The sequence below is a fragment of the Oncorhynchus nerka genome, linkage group LG12 (genome assembly GCF_034236695.1).
Source record: "Oncorhynchus nerka isolate Pitt River linkage group LG12, Oner_Uvic_2.0, whole genome shotgun sequence".
Classification (NCBI taxonomy): domain Eukaryota; kingdom Metazoa; phylum Chordata; class Actinopteri; order Salmoniformes; family Salmonidae; genus Oncorhynchus; species Oncorhynchus nerka.
Window position 1 is genome coordinate 54,018,791 of NC_088407.1, and position 22,448 is coordinate 54,041,238.

Consider the following 22,448-nt stretch of genomic DNA (forward strand, 5'->3'; position numbering starts at 1 on the left):
CTGTCTCCTGTTTGGTTAACAAAGCTTTCTGATGCTTGTTGGTCTGTTTACAACACTTATTTCACATCCTGAAAACAACACATCTGTGCACCACACAAAGGGGTTTACAATGAGGATGTGACTAAATCTATAATTACATCAGGTATCAAAAGACATTGTTCGTTCCCACACAAGAGTAAAGCTGGTCAGGGAAAACAACTGTCCCTATAGATGAGGTAACCAAAGACGTTGGTAGGTCCCAAAACAGAACAATTCTATCATTCTACAGACCAATCTAGAGAGAAATGAAATGAAGCACAGCCATTCTCCAACTAGTAAACCCACAGAACATCTGGGTCTGTTTAACTCCACAATGCCACAACACAGTTCCCACAGACAGATTTCCCTTAGTCACACAGGGGATATGGTTTCCAGGACAACAAGTATTCATTAAACATGACTTACTTTTGTTCTCCATTCAAGTCTAAAATCCATATCACAACAGACCATGAGGAATGGCTGTACACAGTAGAACAGTACAGGATTGCTAGCATTGGGGAAAAACTGGGTTAGGTCACATCTGTTTTGAGACATACAACTCGATTATCAATCTTCTTTACACGAGGCAGTATTTTACATGTTTACCCATACGGAGATGGTTTGGAAACATATCTAAAGGGAGAAGCAGCATCCACTCGGGAAATAACAGGCCAGAGACAAACATTGTGGTTGTGTATTTCAAATGTGGCCTATTGTTTTATTATTATTGTAGAGAGGCATACATTACAGTGCAAACAATTCTTTGGCAAACTTACAATACAATTGTCAGATAGGTATCCACTTTGACCACTGACGTTGGGACAGTGTAGGCAAAGCATGTTCAGTCTTGCAGAGCAGTGCATTCTGGGGACAGTGGTGGGTTTGGGGAACAAAAGAGAGACCACTAAGATGAGGGGTTAGAATGAAAATAAAAAAAGGGGGAGCCAAACCCTGGGAGTCCATGCATACACATACACACACACACACACACACATTCACACACACTGGAGCAGGAGTAAAAACAAAAGGTACCCAGAGGAAATGACAGGGAGGAGAAAAGAAAAGGTTAAAACACTGAAGGAGATGAAACTGTATAGGTCTACAACACAAAAGCAGGAAATATCCATGTGGTTTGATACCAATGTGCCAACATTACTATGAGGCTCCACCACCATCACATGATTGCTTTGACATTCTTGGAGAAACCCCAAACACCTCCAGCATACTGTACATACTGTATCTGATTTCTGGGACATTCTGAGCACATCACCATGACAACACAAAGATAATGCAGAAGATAACTATGAATCACTGTTTGAGCAGAGTGGAACAGCACAAGGGGCTGAGTGACTGGTATTTGGGCCTGTATGTGTGTGTGTCTGTCAACGGGACACACTCTGTTGGCTGATTACTAACAATAGACAGCCTCCAGAAATAAAGCAGCGCCAGATATTTGATTGGCATCCTCTCCCGTTCCCCCTCCCCTCCCATCTGGATTCCATTAGATCGGAGTGTGGGTCAGAGAGGTCAAAGTCTGCTCCTCGCACACCCGGCCAAATGACGTCACCTCCATCTCCATCGTCTCCCAGGAACCTAAGAGATGAGAGCCAGGCGAGGTTTATCACCCGCGTTAACACTAAAGAGACGCTCCGAGGAGCCGCCAGAAAAAACGGATGATTGGTCACACACACACTCTCCAGCACACAGAGGAGAATGGTTACAACATCATATTAACTGAGCGCTTGGGAATGGGACAGGAATGCATGTAAGTGAGTGTCCTTCTGTAAACTGGAGCTGAAAAGCTGTGGATTGGGTTATGAGAGCACCAGATAGTTAAAGTAAAGTGGTATGGCTGCAGTCCTACAATGCAATGTCTACGTTTGAGTATGGGTTAATGCTGGACAGAGGGGTCAACTACGGGTAAGACTGAGAAAACTGCTGTGGTAGGTTTGCAGTAGGCACTGAGGGAGTAGGCGAACTGAAAAAGTTGGGACAAAAACTACTACATCTCTATAGTGGTAACAAATTGCTTTTCACTGCTTTTACAACATGGGAGTGTGAAAAAAGCATTACATCTTGAGAGATAAAAATGCATTATTCCTTCCAGTAAGAAGTGGTTAGGCCAAAAGAGAACATCCCGCCTCAAACCCAACCCCAAGCCCCAGTTCCAACCAACCTCCTTCAATTTGATAAAAGTGTTGACATGGCCTTGGGGAGATAACATATCTAAATACCAGATGTTATTCAGTTCACCAACAGTTGCCATTGGAGACAGATGTGATAACAAGGTAATAATCAGTAGACATCTTTGCATTACAAAACTTTTTGTAGGGCTTCACATTATCTTCATATGTAAGCAGGTGATACAAAAGGGAGAAATACATACCGGTATTTAGAATATGTTATAGAGCACCATAAACATTTTGTAAAAGCAGAAGTCATTTTGTACATAAAATGTATTTCGAGCAAATAAAAAAATGTTACCTCAAATGCTATTTTTTTTTTTAAAGATGAGAAGGCACATAATGAGTGTATATGTTGCTTTGCATATTGTTAAAAAACAAACAAAACAAAAACAATACTTTGAAGTTTTTAGTGACTAAATCGTTAAGATAAAGGGGACAAATAGCACCAGTTTTTTTATTCGGCATCTCTAACCTGAGAAAGCTTTGTGAGACAACATGGCCGACCTACTTCCCCTTCCTGCGCGGCTGCAGTGACATTCCCTCCTCTTCACACCACACATTTGTTTCAGGCGTTTTGTGGGGCCTTCAAATGCAGTGGTGGGGTAACACTTCAGATCAGAGACTCTCTGAGGCCCTGTTCGGGAGGCCCCGGGCCAGGAAGAGGGGTTGTCCATCTGTCCATCCATCCATTTATTCATTCGTTCCAGAAGGAAGCAGATTAATAGTGACTGCTCTCCCGTTGCCAGTGGATTTGAAACCAAGCCTCCAGCAGTTAGTTGGCCATGGAGACATGACAATCAAAATCAATCAAAAAAAAAGAGATTTTTGTAAAAAAAAACACCAAAAAAACGAATAGAAAACGAGGCAATTGGGTGCAGGTGGCTGTAAAGTAAGCACACCGTCAGGGTCTCTCCCTCTGTGTGTATACACGGTGGCCCCTGAGACGTTATACATGCTGGTGGCTACCCGGTGCCTGTTTCCCTGTCTGGGTATGGCTGTTGCTGGCCGCTCCCTCTCCCTGGTTGTGACACACGGGGCAGCATGCTCCTTTTAGCTTCACAGGCCTCTGGCACTCTACCGGCGGACACGACTCCACCAAACACGTCACCTGGGCACCCTGGAGTGAGGGAAGAAAAAAAGAGATAGAGAGAGTGAGGGAAAGAAATAGAGAGGCGGACCGTCAGGTTTGGCATGAGAGACCTTCCCCTCTGCCAACAGTTCGAACAGTGAGAGACAAGAGAGTCATGGAGATAAAGAGATCAAATGAGTTGGTCAAGCAGAAAGGTGACATACTGTACATGGGTCTGCCGTGCCAGAAGGTTGGTACTGCCAAAAGGTAGAGAGAGAGGATGTAATGCTGGCCAATGGCACCAGACAAGGACAGAACAGGATAGGACAGGTGGATTCTGGCACTGGCATGGTGCTGAGCTGAGTGGTGCTGGCACTGTCAATGTAATCAGCTAGCCCAACTCCGGGCAGTGTAAAAAGGTGTGTGAAGAGGCCCCTAATGGCAGACAGGCCTGATAAAATGGGTGTGAATGTGAAAAGTGAATATACTGTACACATCGCACTGTGTGCCTGTTGAGGAGTGGGTGGTGAATAGACTGTAGTTGTGCAAGTCTGTGTGTAGTGTGCACTTGTGTGTGTGGTCTGTATGGACACGTGTGTCTGTGTGTGTACATACTTTGCACTCGCATGTGGAACATGGATCATTCTTCCACCTCTCTCCGTCCGATCGCTCACGACCCACCGCATCAGTGCAGTCTGTCTTACTCAGACGAGCTTCTAGTCGTTTAATCTGCACAGACAGACAGGGACAGGAGGGGTAAATGGAGATGAAGAAAAGGAGGTATGGAGAGCCAGGTTAGACTATTTTATAAACTAGGTGGTTACAGTCCTGAATTCTGATTGGCTGAAAGCCATGGTATATCACCCCGTATACCCCGGCTATAACAAAACATTTAGTTTTACTGATCCAATTACGTTGGTAACGAGTTCATAATAGCAATAAGGCTCCTCAGGGGTTTCTGATATATGGACACTATACCACGGCTAAAGGCTGTGTCCAGGCACTCCGCATTGTGCCATCCCTAAGAACAGCCCTTAGCCGTGCTATATTGGCCATACAAAGCACGTACACACATATGTACACACACACCGCCCACGTCTTTCCTGTAATATGAGTCACGCGAACAACCTAGATTTATTTAACCATCGACTTACAATCAATAACCCTCCCTTAGCATTGAAAGACCTAGGCAGCACACAGAGGGGCCAAAGCTGGGACTCTGGGCCTGGTCTGTTTAAATCCTCTACACCGCTGAGGACTTAATCAAAGCCATGTTAGCCTACAGCACCGTTAGTTCCCCTTCATCCCACCCCAGTGTGCTACATGCTACATGATCATCTACCCTCAGGCAGCATATCACGTTCAATCTGGGGATATTGAAAATAGACTAATAATAATAATAATATTGGAACAGTGTCTGGATTCTACACGGTTCCGTATGGGTTCTACCTGTAAGAGCCTGAGCTGAACATGTCTGGACTTGCAGCGTAAAGGAAGGAGGGAAATAAGCACTCAAATCACTACCCCAAAAATACCCGTTGTTGCTGTTTGAATGTGTGCTGAGCAGCCAGAATGAAATTGGGGTAACACTCAAGTCGTGACGAACAAACCCAGCTGATGTAGCCTGTGTGCAGTATACAACTGCTCTCACCTGCTTTCGTAAACTTGTGATTGTCTTCTGCATGTCTACGACAAAGTCTTGGAAGTCATTCAGCGAGGGTTCAGTGCTTTGTTGTGAGGTGAGGGTGACATTCACAAGATTTTCCGTAGCGTCTTCAGCTGGGCTGGAATGTAAGAAAACACACCCCAAAATTCAGCACAACCTTATTATAGCATAACTTTGTAAGTTATAATGGTTTTAGTCACCACAGTTGTTAGCTATGATGCAGAATGGTTATCACATCCAAGGAAATTAATGTAGTCAAATGACAAGGTACCAAACAAGTAGCATTAGTAGTTACCTGATGTTCTGCTGTATGCTGTCGGCAGGCTTCTTCTCGGCAGAGCTCTGATCCACTGACCTGCGCCCTCTGAAATGGTAGGACAGGGCGTTGAACTGACCCTTGGTCCTGCAGTCTGGGGGGGGGGGTACAACAACTCACAATTTAGTCAACGGGGCATAACAGGAAACTCAGATTGCATAAAGACCAATGAGTTAAAACCCAGGGCCCATGCACTGTGCAGTCTTGGCTGTGATGTGATCACTGACACTGGTAAGGGTGGTAGCTTAAGTGTCTCTGCTTATAGTCTCTCACTCACACCTTAGTACAGTGTGGTGGGTGGTAGGTGGGGGATCTTCCCTGGATACACACCACTTCATCTGCCAGTCCCCTTTCATCACACTTCAAAGAGCTGATCTGAGAGCAGAGCTAATGAGAGGCCACCTTCCCACACAAGGCCATTCAGACTGGTCCTAGAACAGATAATACACTCGTCTCACCAGCCCTCAAACACATGCACACACCTTATAGACAGGTTGCCTGACAAAGTCACAAAATTGTTAAGCTCGCATCGCAGGGGTAGAAGGCCGCAGAGGTGGGACAAGGTCCGAGTCTCAAGTCGAGTCCCAAGTAGAACAGGTCAAGACTGGAGTCAAGTCCAAGTCACCCATTCTAACAGCAAGTCAAGTCCAGTCAGAAGTTTTCTTGTCCAGTAAAATAAATCTATACATGCAATGACTTCAAATACACATCTTTGTCTACTTATTGAGGCTACCAGTCAGCCATTTTTATTAGTTGAATTAGCCTATGTAATTGTAAAATATAGACCTTGTAGCAGTGGTAAGGGCCTGTAATCAGCAAAAGGCAGGGCAGGTTGAAGTGCTCAGAGTGTAGATTTATTTCCAGGTCTTGGTGATCCATTGGTGAAAGTGTCATATTATACAAAATATACAAGTAGATTTACCAAATATTCACAGATATACACGGGCAATAGCCCAAAATAAATAACCTATGTGTCAGGATTAACCTGTCCTATCTGAACCAACACAGGTAAAGGGGAGAGTATAGAGCCAAACTTCGGCCCCCAGGACCATACAATTACCCAATTGGCAATTACAACGAATAAACTGATTCAATCATTTAAAAGGCAATTTCCACATCCATTGTTACATAGGTAAATTTGTCTTCAATCAGACTTAACGAGTGCTAATGATATTTCAACACCATGCATACGTGGAACAATAATTTTATCTTATTCAACGTTCTGACTCCAAAGCGTGGAACGCAGGCCACGAAGCCTATTTCCATACGCACTGAGGCGCGGGGGCTACTATAGCAAAATCGTCTAGAACGTAGGACACAGACACATGGAACTCCGACGTAATCAAGGAAATATGAATCAAGGAAATGTTACATTTCATTAAATAAACAGAACTTCTACCTCATGAGACTTGCGAACGTTCATGTGCACTATAAACATCGCGCCCACTCAGAGCAGGGGAACAAATGGTTGGCTAACGGGAAATGTATTGTAGACCTATCAAACGTGACACAGAAATGTCGACGTGTTGCAATAAACGGTACGGGGATGGATTGACGACACGATAGCAATTTCTGTAGAATTATAAATAATATAGATTTACCACATAGGGCCTATGCATTTAAACGTGTGAAAGCAAATATCCAAACATTTCAACAAAATCCAAAAATAACTCCACTGGCGTGAGTTTGGAGAGCCGTGCCTAATGGTGCATCTTCACCAAAGTAAATTAATTTGTATGACAATGCAAATGCAAGCTTCATAAGTAAACAATCCATTTCAAGCAATTGTCACATACCAAAAGACCAGTAGGTAAAAGCTAGCAATTGTCACATACCAAAAGACCAGTAGGTAAAAGCTAGCAATTGTCACATACCAAAAGACCAGTAGGTAAAAGCTAGCAATTGTCACATACCAAAAGACCAGTAGGTAAAAGCTAGCAATTGTCACATACCAAAAGACCAGTAGGTAAAAGTTAGCAATTGTCACATACCAAAAGACCAGTAGGTAAAAGCTAGCAATTGTTGCCCCATTGGTAGTGGGTTTACAGTTAATATTCTTGATCACCAATTTTTTTTGTAGCTGCATATTTATTTATTATGGCAATCCTCTCTCCCTACAATTTGACATTTTCCTTGCACCAGATCATGTGCTGATTGACAGTTTGCTGGTCCAATCAGAGTGCCAAGTGTGTGTTTCACTAGCCAATCTGTTCAGATTTAGATGTAGGGCGATGCTGCGGCTACTGACTCTGGCTGCGTGTAGAGTAATCCACGGAGACTCTGGGCAACAAAATGAGTGACAAAACATTGGTATGATTCTGATCAGATAGCTAGTAACAATGACAGGAAGCTGCCATGTGGGGAATCATAGGTGGCTTGTTTCAGTTAGTTGTATCTTGTTCTTGATACCATATCTTGTTTAGAGGTCTTTTGAATTATACCATGTCTATGATAATATGGCAAAAATTCACTAGTTAGCAAACTAACAACTGTAGCAATGTATTTGAAAGACAAGTGCTTATTGTGAAAATGCATTTACTCTGTCCTCTTCTCCTCTGACCCTATCCAAGTCTGACCCTCTCCACTGACAGGATATTCACTGTTTATTAGCTTGTCTTTTCCCATGTCCATTTGTGAAGGCTAAATGAATCCAGGGTCAGATCCAAGAGAAGAAAGGAAAACAATCATCTAAGGATAAGAGACACAGAGCACCCTTTATTAAAGCAGAGTCATATATTTAATCCCAAAATCATTAGGTCTGGCTCTTAAATTCTCAAGGGGATTTATCTGAGCTCATAGCAAAGGCTGATTAAACTAGTTGGCTGTTGTCCAATGCTGATTTTGATACAGTCATAATGGCATTCTTGACTTGATTTCTGACATTTGTTCATTTCACTATTAATTGATGAATTACCATATTACAGTCTACATGTTTCAAGCAAACCACCACAGTCCCTGTGCACAAGACCGCCAAGGTAACCTGTCTAAATGACTACCGCCCCGTAGCACTCACATCTGTAGCCATGAAATGCTTTTTGGCTAGTCATGGCTCACAATACCATCATCCCAGAAATCCTGGACCCACTCCAATTCGCATACCGCCTCAACAGATCCACAAATGACGCAATCTCTATTGCAGTGGTTCCAAAACTTTTTCACCCAGGCCCCCCTTCCAGCATTGGGGAACATCCCCTTATTTCTTGCAATTCTACACATTTTGCCATGGGGTGCAGAGAAAATGTCGCAGTTTTAAAGCTCATTTTCTTGCAATTCTATACATTTTGCCATGTTTAATTTGTATTCATATGATATTTGAGTGACTCAAACATTACAACAAAATCTATGGGCTAAAAAATGATAGTTAAAAAAGTATATATATTTGCAAATTTATTAAAATAAAAAAACTGAAATAATTTATTTCTGGGGAAGGCTACTAAAACATTTCTGCAACATTGAAGGTCCCCAAGAACACAGTGGCCTGCATCATTCTTAAATGGAAGAAGTTGGAACCACCAAGAATATTCCTAGAGCTGGTCGCCCAGCAAAACTGAGCAATCGGGGGAGAAGGGCCTTTGTCAGAGAGGTGACCAAGAACCGAATGGTCACTCTGACAGAGCTCCAGAGTTCTCTGTGGAAATGGGAGAATCTTCCAGATGGACAACCATCTCTGCAGCACTCCACCAATCAGGCCTTTATTGTAGCGTGGCTAGACGGAAGCCACTCCTCTGTAAAAGGCACATGACAGCCCGCTTGGAGTTTGCCAAAAGGCACCTAAAGACTCTCAGACCATGAGAAACAAGATTCTCTGGTCTGATGGAACCAAGATTGAACTGTTTGGCCTGAATGCCAAGCGTCACATCTGGAGGAAAGAAAGTTCACATTCCAACAGGACAACGACCCTAAGCACACATCCAAGACAACGCAGGGTTGGCTTTGGGATAAGTGTTTGAATGTCCTTGAGTGGCCCAGCCAGAGCCCAGACTTGAACCTGATCGAACATCTCTGGAAGGACCTGAAAATAGCTGTTAAGTGACACTGGGAATGGGAGAAACTCCCCAAATACAGGTGTGCCAAGCTTGTTGAGTCAAACTCAAGAAGACTGGTGCCATCCAAGTCATAGACTGTTCTCTCTGCTACCACACGGCAAGCGGTACCGGAGTTTGGGACTAAAAGTCTCCCGAACAGCTTCCACTCGCCAGCCATAAGACTGCTGAGCAGTTAATCAAATGGCTACCTGGACTATTTACATTGACCCCATTTTGTATTTTTTTTTTCTTTCTATTTTTGCACTGACTCAATGCACACTCACTAGACTCACACTCACAGACACAACACTGACACTCCGAAAGACACACACACACACGCTAACACACACAAAACACACACACACGCTCACACACACATATTGATGCCACACACACACACTCACTGCATATGCTCTCTCTCTCACACACACACACACACACACACACACACACACACACACACACACACACACACACACACACACTTCATACTCTGTTTATTATCTATCCCTTTTACCCTTACCTACATGTACATGCTCTATTACCTAATTTACCTCAACTACCTGGCACCCCTGCACATTGACTCTGTATTGGTTCTGCTTGTATCTAACCTCGCTTGTTCTTTTATTGCGTTACTATTTCCTTATTTGTTTCTTTTTGCAAATATTTTTCGTACTTTTTAACTCTACATTAATGGGAATGGGCTCGTAAATAAGCATTTACAGTATTTGGCGCCTGTGACCAATAAACTGTGATTTACCAAAGGGTGGAGGACGAGTGGGGTGAAACATCCCCCACATTTAACATTTTTGTCATTTAGCAGACACTCTTTTCCAGAGCAAATTACAGTAGTGAGTGGATACATTTTGTGGATGTGTCCCCTGTGGGAATTGAACCAACAACCCTGGTGTTGCAAGCACCATGCTCTACCAACTGAGCCACACGGGACCAGCACACCACAGTATCCACCTGAAAACAAATGTTTTAACTCAGTGCAACTCGTGCCTTCAGCCAACATATTCAAATGATCCAATGGAAAATGCACGGCGACTGGAGTGTGTCTCACAGTAGGGAGTAAATAGCTTATTATGTGTAATAGCCTACTGCTCGCAGAAGTCCTGTATTCTCACCCAGCCACCCAGAATAAGAGGCTCAGAGTCATCCACTCAGGGGTTCGTTGGAGGGAACATTCAGCTGCTCTCCAAATATGAAAACCTCTTGTGCACCCCAGACACTACTATCGCATGCTTTGGCAAATTCAGTAAATTGGTGAATTGGCTGCGCTGCTCGTACATCTGACGACATGTTCACCAAATAATGTGGATGAAGCGAGACAAACTCCCACTGAAAGCTCTCAAATGTGTACCTACTGTCATCCCATTGTATCCTGCTGGGTTAGTAAATAGAATCCTGGGATAGAATGAACAACTTCGGGCCTTTAAATCTCAATATAATCTCTAGCCCCTACAATCACACGGTAATATCTCTTAAAAATCCTGGCTATGTAACAGCAGTTCTGAGGTCAGATGGTAATAGGGTACAACAGAAGAGGTAGCTGATTCTCTTCATCTCTCAAGACAAACACACTACCAAAATCAGCTAAATAACCCATTGCATTTGCTCTAATGTTGATCAAAGGTACATTTGAGCCACTAATCAATTCAAAAGATACCCAAGCCCTGCCCTAGTCAAAGCCCATTTTCACTGTGAGAAGATATGGAGATATGTTAATTATTTCATCTCTTCACTATCTTATCTTGCTTGATGTTTTCACATGACAGCAGTCATACAGATACCACTATCAGACAAACGCACAATGTCAAACTTTTGTAAATGCTGTTTAAAACACTGTGGGGTACTGACCAATGATTACACACAAAGCCCAGTCAGGTGCCTCCTAATCGAATGTTAGCACAACACGACAGAGAACTGGACCCTTGTCCTGCTGCTTCTGACTACACGTTCCACAGAACTAAACGTCGGAACATTGACACTATGTAACCCCGAGTACCAGTCTTGGTAGCGTTCTTTATTTGTATGCAAGATGGAAGCTGCATGTTCTAAAAATCATTCCATTCTGATGATGTCAAGGAGAAGAGGAAGTTGACTGAAGAGGTTTGTACCATAGCCACAGTCCACAAGTGTGTAACACAGCATCAACACAACCAAGCCCAGAGACTCCCAATTCCCACAGATCGCTACATTGGAACAAAGCCACATAGAAAGACACTACACTAGAGCTGTGTTCGAATACCCATACTAACATACAGTATACTACATACTTAATGAGTATATACTACATATATCATATACTATTAGTTAATTTAAGTATACTGTAAACTAACAGTATCCTTTCAGTTGAGTCTACTAGCTCGTCGCCTGTCTACCGGAAATTGATGCTGTTGTTACGTTAGGATCTAATTTTCCGAGAACAAACTCAACGGATGATATGAAAGATTTAACCTTTTTGGGATACGGGGCAACATTTTCACTTTTGGATGAATAGCGTGCCCAGAGTGAACTGCCTCCTACTCTGTCCCAGATGCTAATATTATTATTTGTATTGGATAGAAAACACTCTGAAGTTTCTAAAACTGTTTGAATGATGTCTGTGAGTGTAACATAACTCATATGGCAGGCGAAAACTTGAGAAAAATCCAACCAGGAAGTGGGATATCTGAGGTTTGTAGTTTTTCAAAGTTTGGCCTACCGAATACACAGTGTCTATGGAGTCAATTTGCACTTCCTACTGCTTCCACTAGATGTCAACCGTCTTTAGAAACTGGTTTGAGGATTCTACTATAAAGGAGGGGCTCATGAGACCTGTTTGAGTCAGTGGTCTGGCAGAGTGTCACAGGCTCGTGACGCGCGCTCCCGACAGAGTTAGCTCTTGTTCCAGTGCTTTTCTTCAGACATAGGAATTCTCCGGTTGGAAGATAATTGATGTTTTATGTTAAAAACATCCTAAAGATCGATTCCATACATCGTTTGACTTGTTTCTACGACCTGTAACGGAACTTTTCGAGTTTTTGTCTAGACCAAGTGCTTGCGCCTCATGAAGATGGATTACTGGGCTGAACACGCTAACAACAAGTGGCAATTTGGACATAAATGATGGACTTTATGGAACAAATCAGTCATTTATTGTTGAACTGGGATTCCTGGGAGTGCCTTCTGATTAAGATCATCAAAGGTAAGTGAATATTTAGTGTTATTTCTAACTTCTGTTGAAGCCACTGCTTCTTCCTTGCTGAGCGCCATAAAAAAGCAAGACTACGGTTTGCAACTGCACATGGGTACAAAGATCGTACTTTTTGGAGAAATGTCCTCTGGTCTGATGAAACAAAAATATAACTATTTTGGCCATAATGACCATCGTTATGTTTGGAGGAAAAAGGGGGAGGCTTGCCAGCCGAAGAACACAATACCAACCGTGAAGCACGGGGGCGGCAGCATCATGTTGTGGGGGTGATTTGCTGCAGGAGGGACTGGTGCGCTTCACAAAATAGATGGCATCAAAAAGAAGGAAAATTATGTGGATATATTGAAGCAACATCTCAAGACATCAGTCAAAGCTTGGTCGCAAATGGGTCTTCCAAGTGGACAATGACCCCAAGCATACTTCAAAGTTGTGGCAAAATGGCTTAAGGACAACAAAGTCAAGGTATTGGAGTGGCCATCACAAAGCCCTGACCGCAATCCTATAGAAAATTTGTGGGCAGAACTGAAAAAGCGTGTGTGAGCAAGGAGGCCCACAAACCTGACTCAGTTACACCAGCTCTGTCAGGAGGAATGGGCCAAAATTCACCCAACTTATTGTGGGAAGCTTGATGAAAGCTACCTGAAACGTTTGACCCAAGTTAAACAATTTAAAGGCAATGCTACCAAATACTAATTGAGTGTATGTAAACTTCTGACCCACTGGGAATGTGATGAAAGCAATAAAAGCTGCAATAAATCATTATCTCTACTATTATTCTGACATTTCACATTCTTAAAATAAAGTGGTGATCCTAACTAACCTAAAACAGGGAATTTTTACTAGGATTAAATGTCAGGAATTGTGAAAAGCTGAGCTTAAATGTATTTGGCTAAGGTGTATGTAAACTTCCGACTTCAACTGTATATCCATACTATGACCAATAAGCATACTATATAGTCAATTCACTTCACAAATAGTATGGTAGTGTGGTTAGTATGAGTATTCCAACACAGCTTATGTCTATGGCAAAATGTAGTGGACTATCTAGGGAAGAGAAGGAGTCCTTCAAGACACAGCATCAATGTGAATAACGTGTTTTATATTCCATGTGACCCACCTTCGCAGCAGTCCTGCCACATGCGCAGGTCAATGTTGGGGATGTCATCACAGCTGCCGTATCCGTGGGGCAGCTCTGCCACGTTGAACACGTCCTGCTGGATACGGGTGATGTTGTCACCGTTGTCACACAGCACCCTTGTCAGAGACGCCTGCTTCAGCTGGGTCAGCTGGGCCGGGGTGAACACACCTGGGTTTTCATACCAAAACCTGCACCAGGAGGAGGGAAGGTTACACTAGTTATCTGTAAACACACCATAAACACAAAGGCTACCCTTCTGTAACCATCTCATGCTTCTGAAAGGGAGGGAAAAAGTAATCTGGCTAGAATTGGTAGCTGAGGGGATGTGAGCTCACCGGTCCCCGTCTCTGAGTCGTTTGAACTGGGCAGCCAGCAGACACATAAGGGTGGGCCCCAGCCGGCTCCCAGGAACTAGGTCCTCAGCCATCAGAGCAGGGAACAGGTCGATGTTCAGGGGAGTGCCGTATAGCCTGGAGAGAGAGAAAAGTACAGATTGTTTTTGATAAGGTAATACAGTAATTTAACCTTGATTTATCCAGGGGTGAGTTTCCTGAAAGCCTCATAGCTAACATACCTCTGTAGCTTCTCCCTGACCTGGGGGTTCTTGATCTCGTTCCTCAGGTCATCAAAGCTCTGTGCTGAGGTCAGGTTACAGAAGGTCCGGTAGTCGTTGTAGGGCGGTATCCCGTGATCCCTTCCTCTCTGGATGTTCATGGCGGCCAGGTCCAGCGCCACGGAGTGGGCCATGGAGAACAGCCTCTCCGTCAGCTCCGTATTCAACAGCTGGGTCGACACGCGCATCTTCCCCGCCACTCCGAACAGTCCCCGCAGCAGGGGGTCAATGCCCCCTTCGTTGACGATGCGGAAGGGAGAGAAGAAGGCACGGTGTAGGGAGATGTGGCCCTGGGGGATGGGCTGGAAGTTCTCATCCAACCGGTACAGGATGGGGTTGATGAGGGTGTGTCCGAAGCGGAAGGCGGCCGTGGCGAAGGCATTGAGGATGCCGGCGTTGACGTTGGGGTTGTAGCCTCGGTAGTCACCCATCAGCTTCATCCCCGCGTCACCCAGGACCTGAGGGAGGGGGTGAAATCATCATCATCAATATTATAGTCAACATCATACTTTTAATTACTTACAGACACAGTACCTTTCATCAATCTGAAAACCTTTCACAAAACCCCATGTTAGAGTATGAGAAAGAAGAAGAATTATATTATGAGGGAGAGAAGTGCAGGTTCTCACCTTGGGCAGCCAGTGATTGTAGGTGATGTGCTGCATCTGTGCGCCAACTATCTTCCTTGCTTCGTGGTAGATGGTGTCTCCGTCCCAGTGTGGGTTGAGTCGGAGCAGCTCTGTAGCCACGCGGTTGTGTTCCCTGAACCACACTGTGTGCATGGATGTCAGACCCAGCTGCTCGTTGGCCCTGTGGTCTCCGGCCAGAAAGCAGGGGATGGGGCTCTCGTTCTCATCCCTCATACACTCTGTCGGGGGCCCCGTGGCGAAGGGTAGCAGGGGCTTCCCAGAGCGTTGGACGATGCCCTGCCTCAGCAGACCCCTCTGACTGGCCAGGTCGCGGACCTCCTCTGACTCGTGGCGTGAGCTGCCGTACACGTTGGACGCGTCGATGTATGACGTCAGCTGGTTGATCTGTTCCCGTGGAAACACGCTGTTCATGAGGAGGGACGTCATACCGCTGCCGCAGACGGGGCTGGAGCGCACGAAGAACATGCAGCGCGCTCCGCTGCGCGCCTGCCGAGGGTCCCCCGGGGGGAACTGGATGGGGAAGCAGGGTGCGTCGTTGGTGCACACGTTAGTGCACAGCTGGCCGTCGGAGAAACGTGACTGGCTGAGGGCGGCAACGGTGGAATCCAGATCGTGGTCCAGGAACTGCCCCCATTGCATCAGCATGTGGGTGTAGCGGTCGTCCGGGGTGACGGTCTCCGTGCCGATCATGGTGGTGGAGACGAGGCGGGGCAGGGGCAGGGCATGGCCGTGCTGCTGCCGGCCGCTGGCGCCGCGCGGCAGGTTGAAGCCGTTGTCGTAGACCGACTTGAGGAGGCGCTGGAAGGCGGTGAGGGAGGCGCCCCACATGGGGTGCTGCAGGTTGTTGCAGGTGCCGTCGTGGCTGCGGTACTTCTGGTGGAAGCAGATGTCAGAACAGTTGTTGAAGCGGCGGTGGGCAGTGCAGCCTGATAGGTTGGCGATCACATCCAGGAAGTGAGGGGACACCAGGTCATTGTAGCGGAACGCTGGGGATGGAGGCAGGGAAAATAGGTTTTAGTCAGGATATAAGGCTGTGTACTACACTGCTACATTAACGTTATATTTCCAACTAACAGAGGAGACTGCTGATTGCAGCATGTAGGCTATTAATGTTTGCCCTGGCAATCTAAACCTGCATCCTGAGGGCACAGACTGGAGTTTTCCTCCGACATGTCCTGACTCGCTGGGACATGTCAGAGCTACAGCTCCAGTGTGTGTGTGTGTGTGTGTGTGCCTTGTGTAGCTCAAATCAATGGGGAAAAGTGAGACTTCCTGTCAGCAGTCAGCTAGTGGAGCAAACAGTAACACCCACCACGACCCCTCCCATCGCCCACAAAATCCCACCTCTCTGGTCACTCACAGAATCGATCCAGCCATACACAACCTGCAGGGTAGCAGTGCTGGGGGTGTGCCAGGTCACATAGACATAAACCAAACAGGCTACATTGTTTTTGCTGACGGGCAAAAGTTAGGGGCCAGTGTAACAATGAACACTTGACTGTTGTCATAACCAGTAAAAACACGGTGCCTGCCTCACTCTCTGTCTCTCTCTCTCTCTCATCTGATGCCTGTAGCACCACAGGGTCCACTGGGCCTTACATCAGACAGTGTTCTCCACTAACTCACACAACTGGTCCATTGAGCCGGAATGGCTGTTAAACCTTAGCCACATTAACATGAGCATTTCATGTACCATAAATCCTTAATATGGAGGACCAGTCTCCTTGTTTGGGTCATTGGACACCTCATCTGGACCTGCCAAACCTGGGATGGCTTTCACCCGTGGCAACTGACCACATTCGGCTGCCATTATGCAGGATGACGCATGAGTAGTAAAATACTTTATGACCATCCAGTCAACTGCTCAGTGGTTATCTCACTGGCCCCGGGTCAGAAAGAGAAGAAAATGTAATGCAGATGTCTAACACATTGATCTACATCCAGGGATGTTTTCAGAATCAACCTAAAGTAGCACGGAGACGGTCATCTTTACTCCATAAGGCTGTGTCTGTTGTCTCACCTGTGCCATTGGTGTCGACCATGAGGCCTTGGTTGACGTGGTTCTGGATGAGGAGCAGGGTCTGCTCGAAGATCTCCCCCGCCCGAGCCTGCTCCACCGTGTAGGGGTCCCTGGGGTAACGGAATAGAGCGAGCAACTCGCCAGGGGTACGAGGATTTCTACATTGAGATGGGGAGAAAGAGAGAGAGACAGAGAGAGACAGAGAGAGAGAGAGATTATTACAGTATCACTCACCATGGAGAACAAATAAACGTCTGTTTACAGTAATGCTTCAATTATAGTTTTACAGAGTTATTATTTCTGACTTGTTTGCCATATGCTGATTTCTGTGTATCCTGCGCCTGCAAGTCTTTAGGATAGAGACAAAGAGAGATGGAAATGTTTACATCCCTTGTTTTTTCTTGCCAGGGAAAACAACTCTAATCTGTCTAACAAGAGTGAATGGTGAAAACATCCTTCCTGATCCAAATGACATGAGCAGATGAAAGACTTCAGACAAGCACAGTCAATAAAACTCCTCTCAACACGCACATTCTCCTCACCGATAACAAACGGGTGGGAGTGAAAAAACGAAACACTAGCTAGTTGATCTCATAATCCATCTCAAGTATAGGTGTGTGAATAAACCTGCTTTCACTTCCTTATATGGGCATCACATTTCTATCATACCATCCCAATGACTGCATCGTTATTTATGAGGTGCTTTGAACGAAGCCTTCATAAACCGTGGCACGCATGCACGGACACACACACACACACACACACACACACACACACACACACACACAAACACACACACAGATGCACGCAACCAAGCGCATACACGCATTGGGTCAGTCCAAGCCAGGCAGGGCAATATCATGTGCTTCCTCTACAGGTGTCACATCTAACCCCAAATCAAAACCAATGGCTATCGTTTAGAGGCATACAAGGCCAATGAAGCAAAGCACATTCCCGTTTCCTCCTTAATAACAACTCTTAAAATAAATAAGTAGTATTTAAAGCATCCAAATCAAAAATGTTTGATATGCTAGTCATACTTTTGGTAAAAAGCCTTCAAAGGATCCCTGGACGTGCCAGCCAGTCGCAGAGCACAAGGACACGTGACATAGAACTCACTGAGCTCTGTGGGCCCAGAGGCAACTTCTCTTCCTGGGCTTGTCATTAGAACAGAGCTGGAAATCCCCAGCTAACTGGCTGTGTGTGTGTGTGTGTGTGTGTGTGCGTGCGTGCGTGTGTGTGTGCGTGTATGGAAACATGCTCCTGTTAAACACATTATCAGTTTTGAATTGATAACGCAACGAAGCTCAGTATCATAAGTTTGATTCCAACCTTCGGCCTAAAAAAGGCAATTAACTTACCCATCAAACAGATGCCTCCTGGTGGATTCGATGGCACTGTCCACGTTGCGGATGGCCTCTTCAATAGACGAGGTCACAAAGGTGTCCCCTTGCCTACTCATTGGAGGCACTGCAAACAGAGAGGCACTGCTGTCACAACCAGTTTAAAAATCAACAAATACCGATAATAAAACGATAGAGTGATAGAATGATCAGATGTTTCAACTGCATATGTCATCCAGTGTGCCATGGGTCACGACAGCATGAGTTAACATGAGTTCAACTAAAGGTTTTAAAATCCTCTACCCGGACAGCAAGTTAACTGGCTGATTGCCCCATATAGGGCTGGGCACAACTGTACATGTGTATCGCAACCCTGAAGACTGGAGAGAACAGAACACATTTCTGGCAGACTCTAGTGTAGTTCTATAGCGTGCCATGTAAAACATTGAGTGTCTGACGTGTGGGCTGCAGACCTGTCCAACATCAACCCATTATGGTCACAGTTCACTGGCAGCACGCTAGCTCGCATCTGCCACAAGACAGCACGCAGGCAGGACATGGCAAATAAGCAACACTGGGGCTAGAGCTGAGGAGTAGGCCCAACCCATAGTGTTACATGTTACAAAAACTGCAGTACAGCCATCACATGGGCGAGTGGTAGAGTGTGTGAAGGCTTTGGGTCTAGCCCAGCAAAAACACATCTGAATCAGATGTGTTAGAGCAGGGCTGGAACCAAAGCTTGCAGAGCCTATAGTTCTCCACGACTAGTGTTAGCATAGCTTAGCATACTCTAGCTATGTCTTACCTAGGACGGTGAGCACCATGGTGGCGGACTGGTAGCCAATGGGGTTCCGGGCGACACACTCGTAGCGTCCGCCATCGGCTAGACCCACGTCCTTGACCTCCAGGAAGCCCTCAGGGGCGATGTGGAACTTCCCACTTTCCGTCACCTGGATGCCGTCCTGCAGAGTTGCCGGGACAGAAAGGTAAGGAGGTGTAAACTAGTGTGGGGTTATGGGGTCAAACAGGGAACAACATTGCCACAAAGGCTCACAGTAGGGGAGTGTCTTGAGTTACAATGCCAAAGTCATAGAGTCTGTCAGGCCTGACTGGGTTGGGTTATATGGTGCCTATCAAATCAGTTTGGGCTACATGGCTGTGATATTCTAGACTGTAGAAAATAACATTTTACATGCACATACAGTGCCTTGCGAAAGTATTCGGCCCCCTTGAACTTTGCGACCTTTTGCCACATTTCAGGCTTCAAACATAAAGATATAAAACTGTATTTTTTTGTGGAGAATCAACAACAAGTGGGACACAATCATGAAGTGGAACAACATTTATTGGATATTTCAAACTTTTTTAACAAATCAAAAACTGATAAATTGGGCGTGCAAAATTATTCAGCCCCCTTAAGTTAATACTTTGTAGCGCCACCTTTTGCTGCGATTACAGCTGTAAGTCGCTTGGGGTATGTCTCTATCAGTTTTGCACATCGAGAGACTGACATTTTTTCCCATTCCTCCTTGCAAAACAGCTCGAGCTCAGTGAGGTTGGATGGAGAGCATTTGTGAACAGCAGTTTTCAGTTCTTTCCACAGATTCTCGATTGGATTCAGGTCTGACTTGGCCATTCTAACACCTGGATATGTTTATTTTTGAACCATTCCATTGTAGATTTTGCTTTATGTTTTGGATCATTGTCTTGTTGGAAGACAAATCTCCGTCCCAGTCTCAGGTCTTTTGCAGACCTCATCAGGTTTTCTTCCAGAATGGCCCTGTATTTGGCTCCATCCATCTTCCCATCAATTTTAACCATCTTCCCTGTCCCTGCTGAAGAAAAGCAGGCCCAAACCATGATGCTGCCACCACCATGTTTGACAGTGGGGATGGTGTGTTCAGGGTGATGAGCTGTGTTGCTTTTACGCCAAACATAACGTTTTGCATTGTTGCCAAAAAGTTCAATTTTGGTTTCATCTGACCAGAGCACCTTCTTCCACATGTTTGGTGTGTCTCCCAGGTGGCTTGTGGCAAACTTTAAACGACACTTTTTATGGATATCTTTAAGAAATGGCTTTCTTCTTGCCACACTTCCATAAAGGCCAGATTTGTGCAATATACGACTGATTGTTGTCCTATGGACAGAGTGTCCCACCTCAGCTGTAGATCTCTGCAGTTCATCCAGAGTGATCATGGGCCTCTTGGCTGCATCTCTGATCAGTCTTGTCCTTGTATGAGCTGAAAGTTTACAGGGACGGCCAGGTCTTGGTAGATTTGCAGTGGTCTGATACTCCTTCCATATCAATATTATCGCTTGCACAGTGCTCCTTGGGATGTTTAAAGCTTGGGAAATCTTTTTGTATCCAAATCCGGCTTTAAACTTCTTCACAACAGTATCTCGGACCTGCCTGGTGTGTTCCTTGTTCTTCATGATGCTCTCTGCGCTTTTAACGGACCTCTGAGACTATCACAGTGCAGGTGCATTTATACGGAGACTTGATTACACACAGGTGGATTGTATTTATCATCATTAGTCATTTAGGTCAACATTGGATCATTCAGAGATCCTCACTGAACTTCTGGAGAGAGTTTGCTGCACTGAAAGTAAAGGGGCTGAATAATTTTGCACGCCCAATTTTTCAGTTTTTGATTTGTTAAAAAAGTTGGAAATATCCAATAAATGTCGTTCCACTTCATGATTGTGTCCCACTTGTTGTTGATTCTTCACAAAAAAATACAGTTTTATGTGTTTATGTTTGAAGCCTGAAATGTGGCAAAAGGTCGCAAAGTTCAAGGGGGCCGAATACTTTCGCAAGGCACTGTATAATCATATTGGGAAAGTATCTAACAACCATTTCCTGATCTGAGCAGCCTGCCCTCCTCTCCCCCAGGCCCCTGACTATGCTAGCCTTGTTGCCATGGTGACTAGTAAAAGGTGGCCAGGTGTCTAACCTTGTTCCAGGTGAGGACAGGCTCGGGCTGTCCCTGAGCTCTGCAGGGAATCTGGACGTCCGTGCCAGACTCCGCAGTCACGTCCCTTGGAGCATTTGTGAAAACAGGCGTTACTGATGATTCAGAAACATGTGTTAATGACTACATCAACGCTCGCAGCAGCTCACAGTGCAGTGCAATCAATCCCAACGCAGTGAGAAAACACTTTATCCTCCAAAAGTTCACGCACTCCCACACACACTGACAGATGCAAGCACATGCCAGCAAGCACACAAACACACGCACACTATTTCTTCCTCACATGTTTAAGTTCCACGTCCTATTAAATCTCGGTTCTAATTACATGAACAGGGGCCGGAGGTTTTTCATTCACACACAGCACTCAAAAGGTCAACTCGCATCCAAGGCATGGACAGTCTACACAGTGTGTCCCTGTGACCATGGATTAGACCACTGATCTCTCACACACAGCTGGGGAGGTGATTTTCCTCTTCCCAGCAAAAATTCAAACTCCCCAATGGCGGCCCGTGTAACCCCTGCAGTTAGCCACCTGGTCATGGGAAGATACCATTCCCAGTTTGAGGAAAGACCTCTAAACTCTGAGGGATCCTGAGGTTTAAAGCAGATGAATTGTTCCCAAGCTATCCATGTAGACTAGGAAAGTCTAGGCTAGGAAACACTATAAGGTCCTGAACACACCCTATCATGTCAGGCAAAATATACATTGCCAACGAGCCGTCTTTCTCCCTGTCTGCTTAAAGTGTGTCTCTTTCTGTGTCTGTATCTGCTTGTGTGCGTCTCCCTCTCTCTCTGTCTCGCTCGCTGAAAGTCGCACTGTGTCTAAGCAGCAATCACACACTAAAGTGTTGCTCAGAGGGTTGTCTTGGGGTTGTGTGTAAATGCTTTACAGTGTTGTAGGCCATTATATAACATGTGCTTTTCTGCATGTTAACAGCCATTACTAGATGGAAAACATGGTGCCATCTGGGATTACAGAGCGCCATGCTTTCTTGCCCCGCTCTGCTCCACGTCCCACTTACAACTACAAGCCTGTCATTTCTGTTCGAGAGAGAGAGAGAGAGAGAGAGAGAGAGAGAGAGAGAGACAGAGAGAGAGAGAGAGAGACAGAGAGAGAGAGAGAGAGACCCAGCCGTATGTCTGTCACTAGCTTTTAGTACTATGTCGAGGCATAGTTTCTCTGATTGCAGGCTGAGATGTTGTGTATCGTCTCTCGCACCCTCTCAAGCT

The 22,448-nt window shown here is 45.3% G+C and overlaps 1 protein-coding gene across 2 annotated transcripts in view; it reads right to left on the minus strand.

The window, feature by feature from the left end:
- Positions 1 to 702: 702 nt before the first annotated feature.
- The window catches only part of LOC115138370 (peroxidasin), a 79,783-nt gene continuing 58,037 nt past the window's right edge, over positions 703 to 22,448 (minus strand). For both annotated transcript variants that reach the window (XM_065025650.1, XM_029675158.2), the window contains 12 exons: positions 21,201 to 21,313; positions 19,052 to 19,208; positions 18,265 to 18,373; positions 16,904 to 17,061; positions 14,863 to 15,869; positions 14,195 to 14,691; positions 13,956 to 14,090; positions 13,600 to 13,808; positions 5,235 to 5,349; positions 4,925 to 5,057; positions 3,889 to 4,002; positions 703 to 3,321 (listed from right to left, as the gene is read on the minus strand). In XM_065025650.1, coding sequence (XP_064881722.1) covers positions 3,151 to 3,321; positions 3,889 to 4,002; positions 4,925 to 5,057; positions 5,235 to 5,349; positions 13,600 to 13,808; positions 13,956 to 14,090; positions 14,195 to 14,691; positions 14,863 to 15,869; positions 16,904 to 17,061; positions 18,265 to 18,373; positions 19,052 to 19,208; positions 21,201 to 21,313 — 2,918 coding nt within the window. In that variant the 3' untranslated portion in view covers positions 703 to 3,150. The remainder of the gene's footprint in view (positions 3,322 to 3,888; positions 4,003 to 4,924; positions 5,058 to 5,234; positions 5,350 to 13,599; positions 13,809 to 13,955; positions 14,091 to 14,194; positions 14,692 to 14,862; positions 15,870 to 16,903; positions 17,062 to 18,264; positions 18,374 to 19,051; positions 19,209 to 21,200; positions 21,314 to 22,448) is intronic.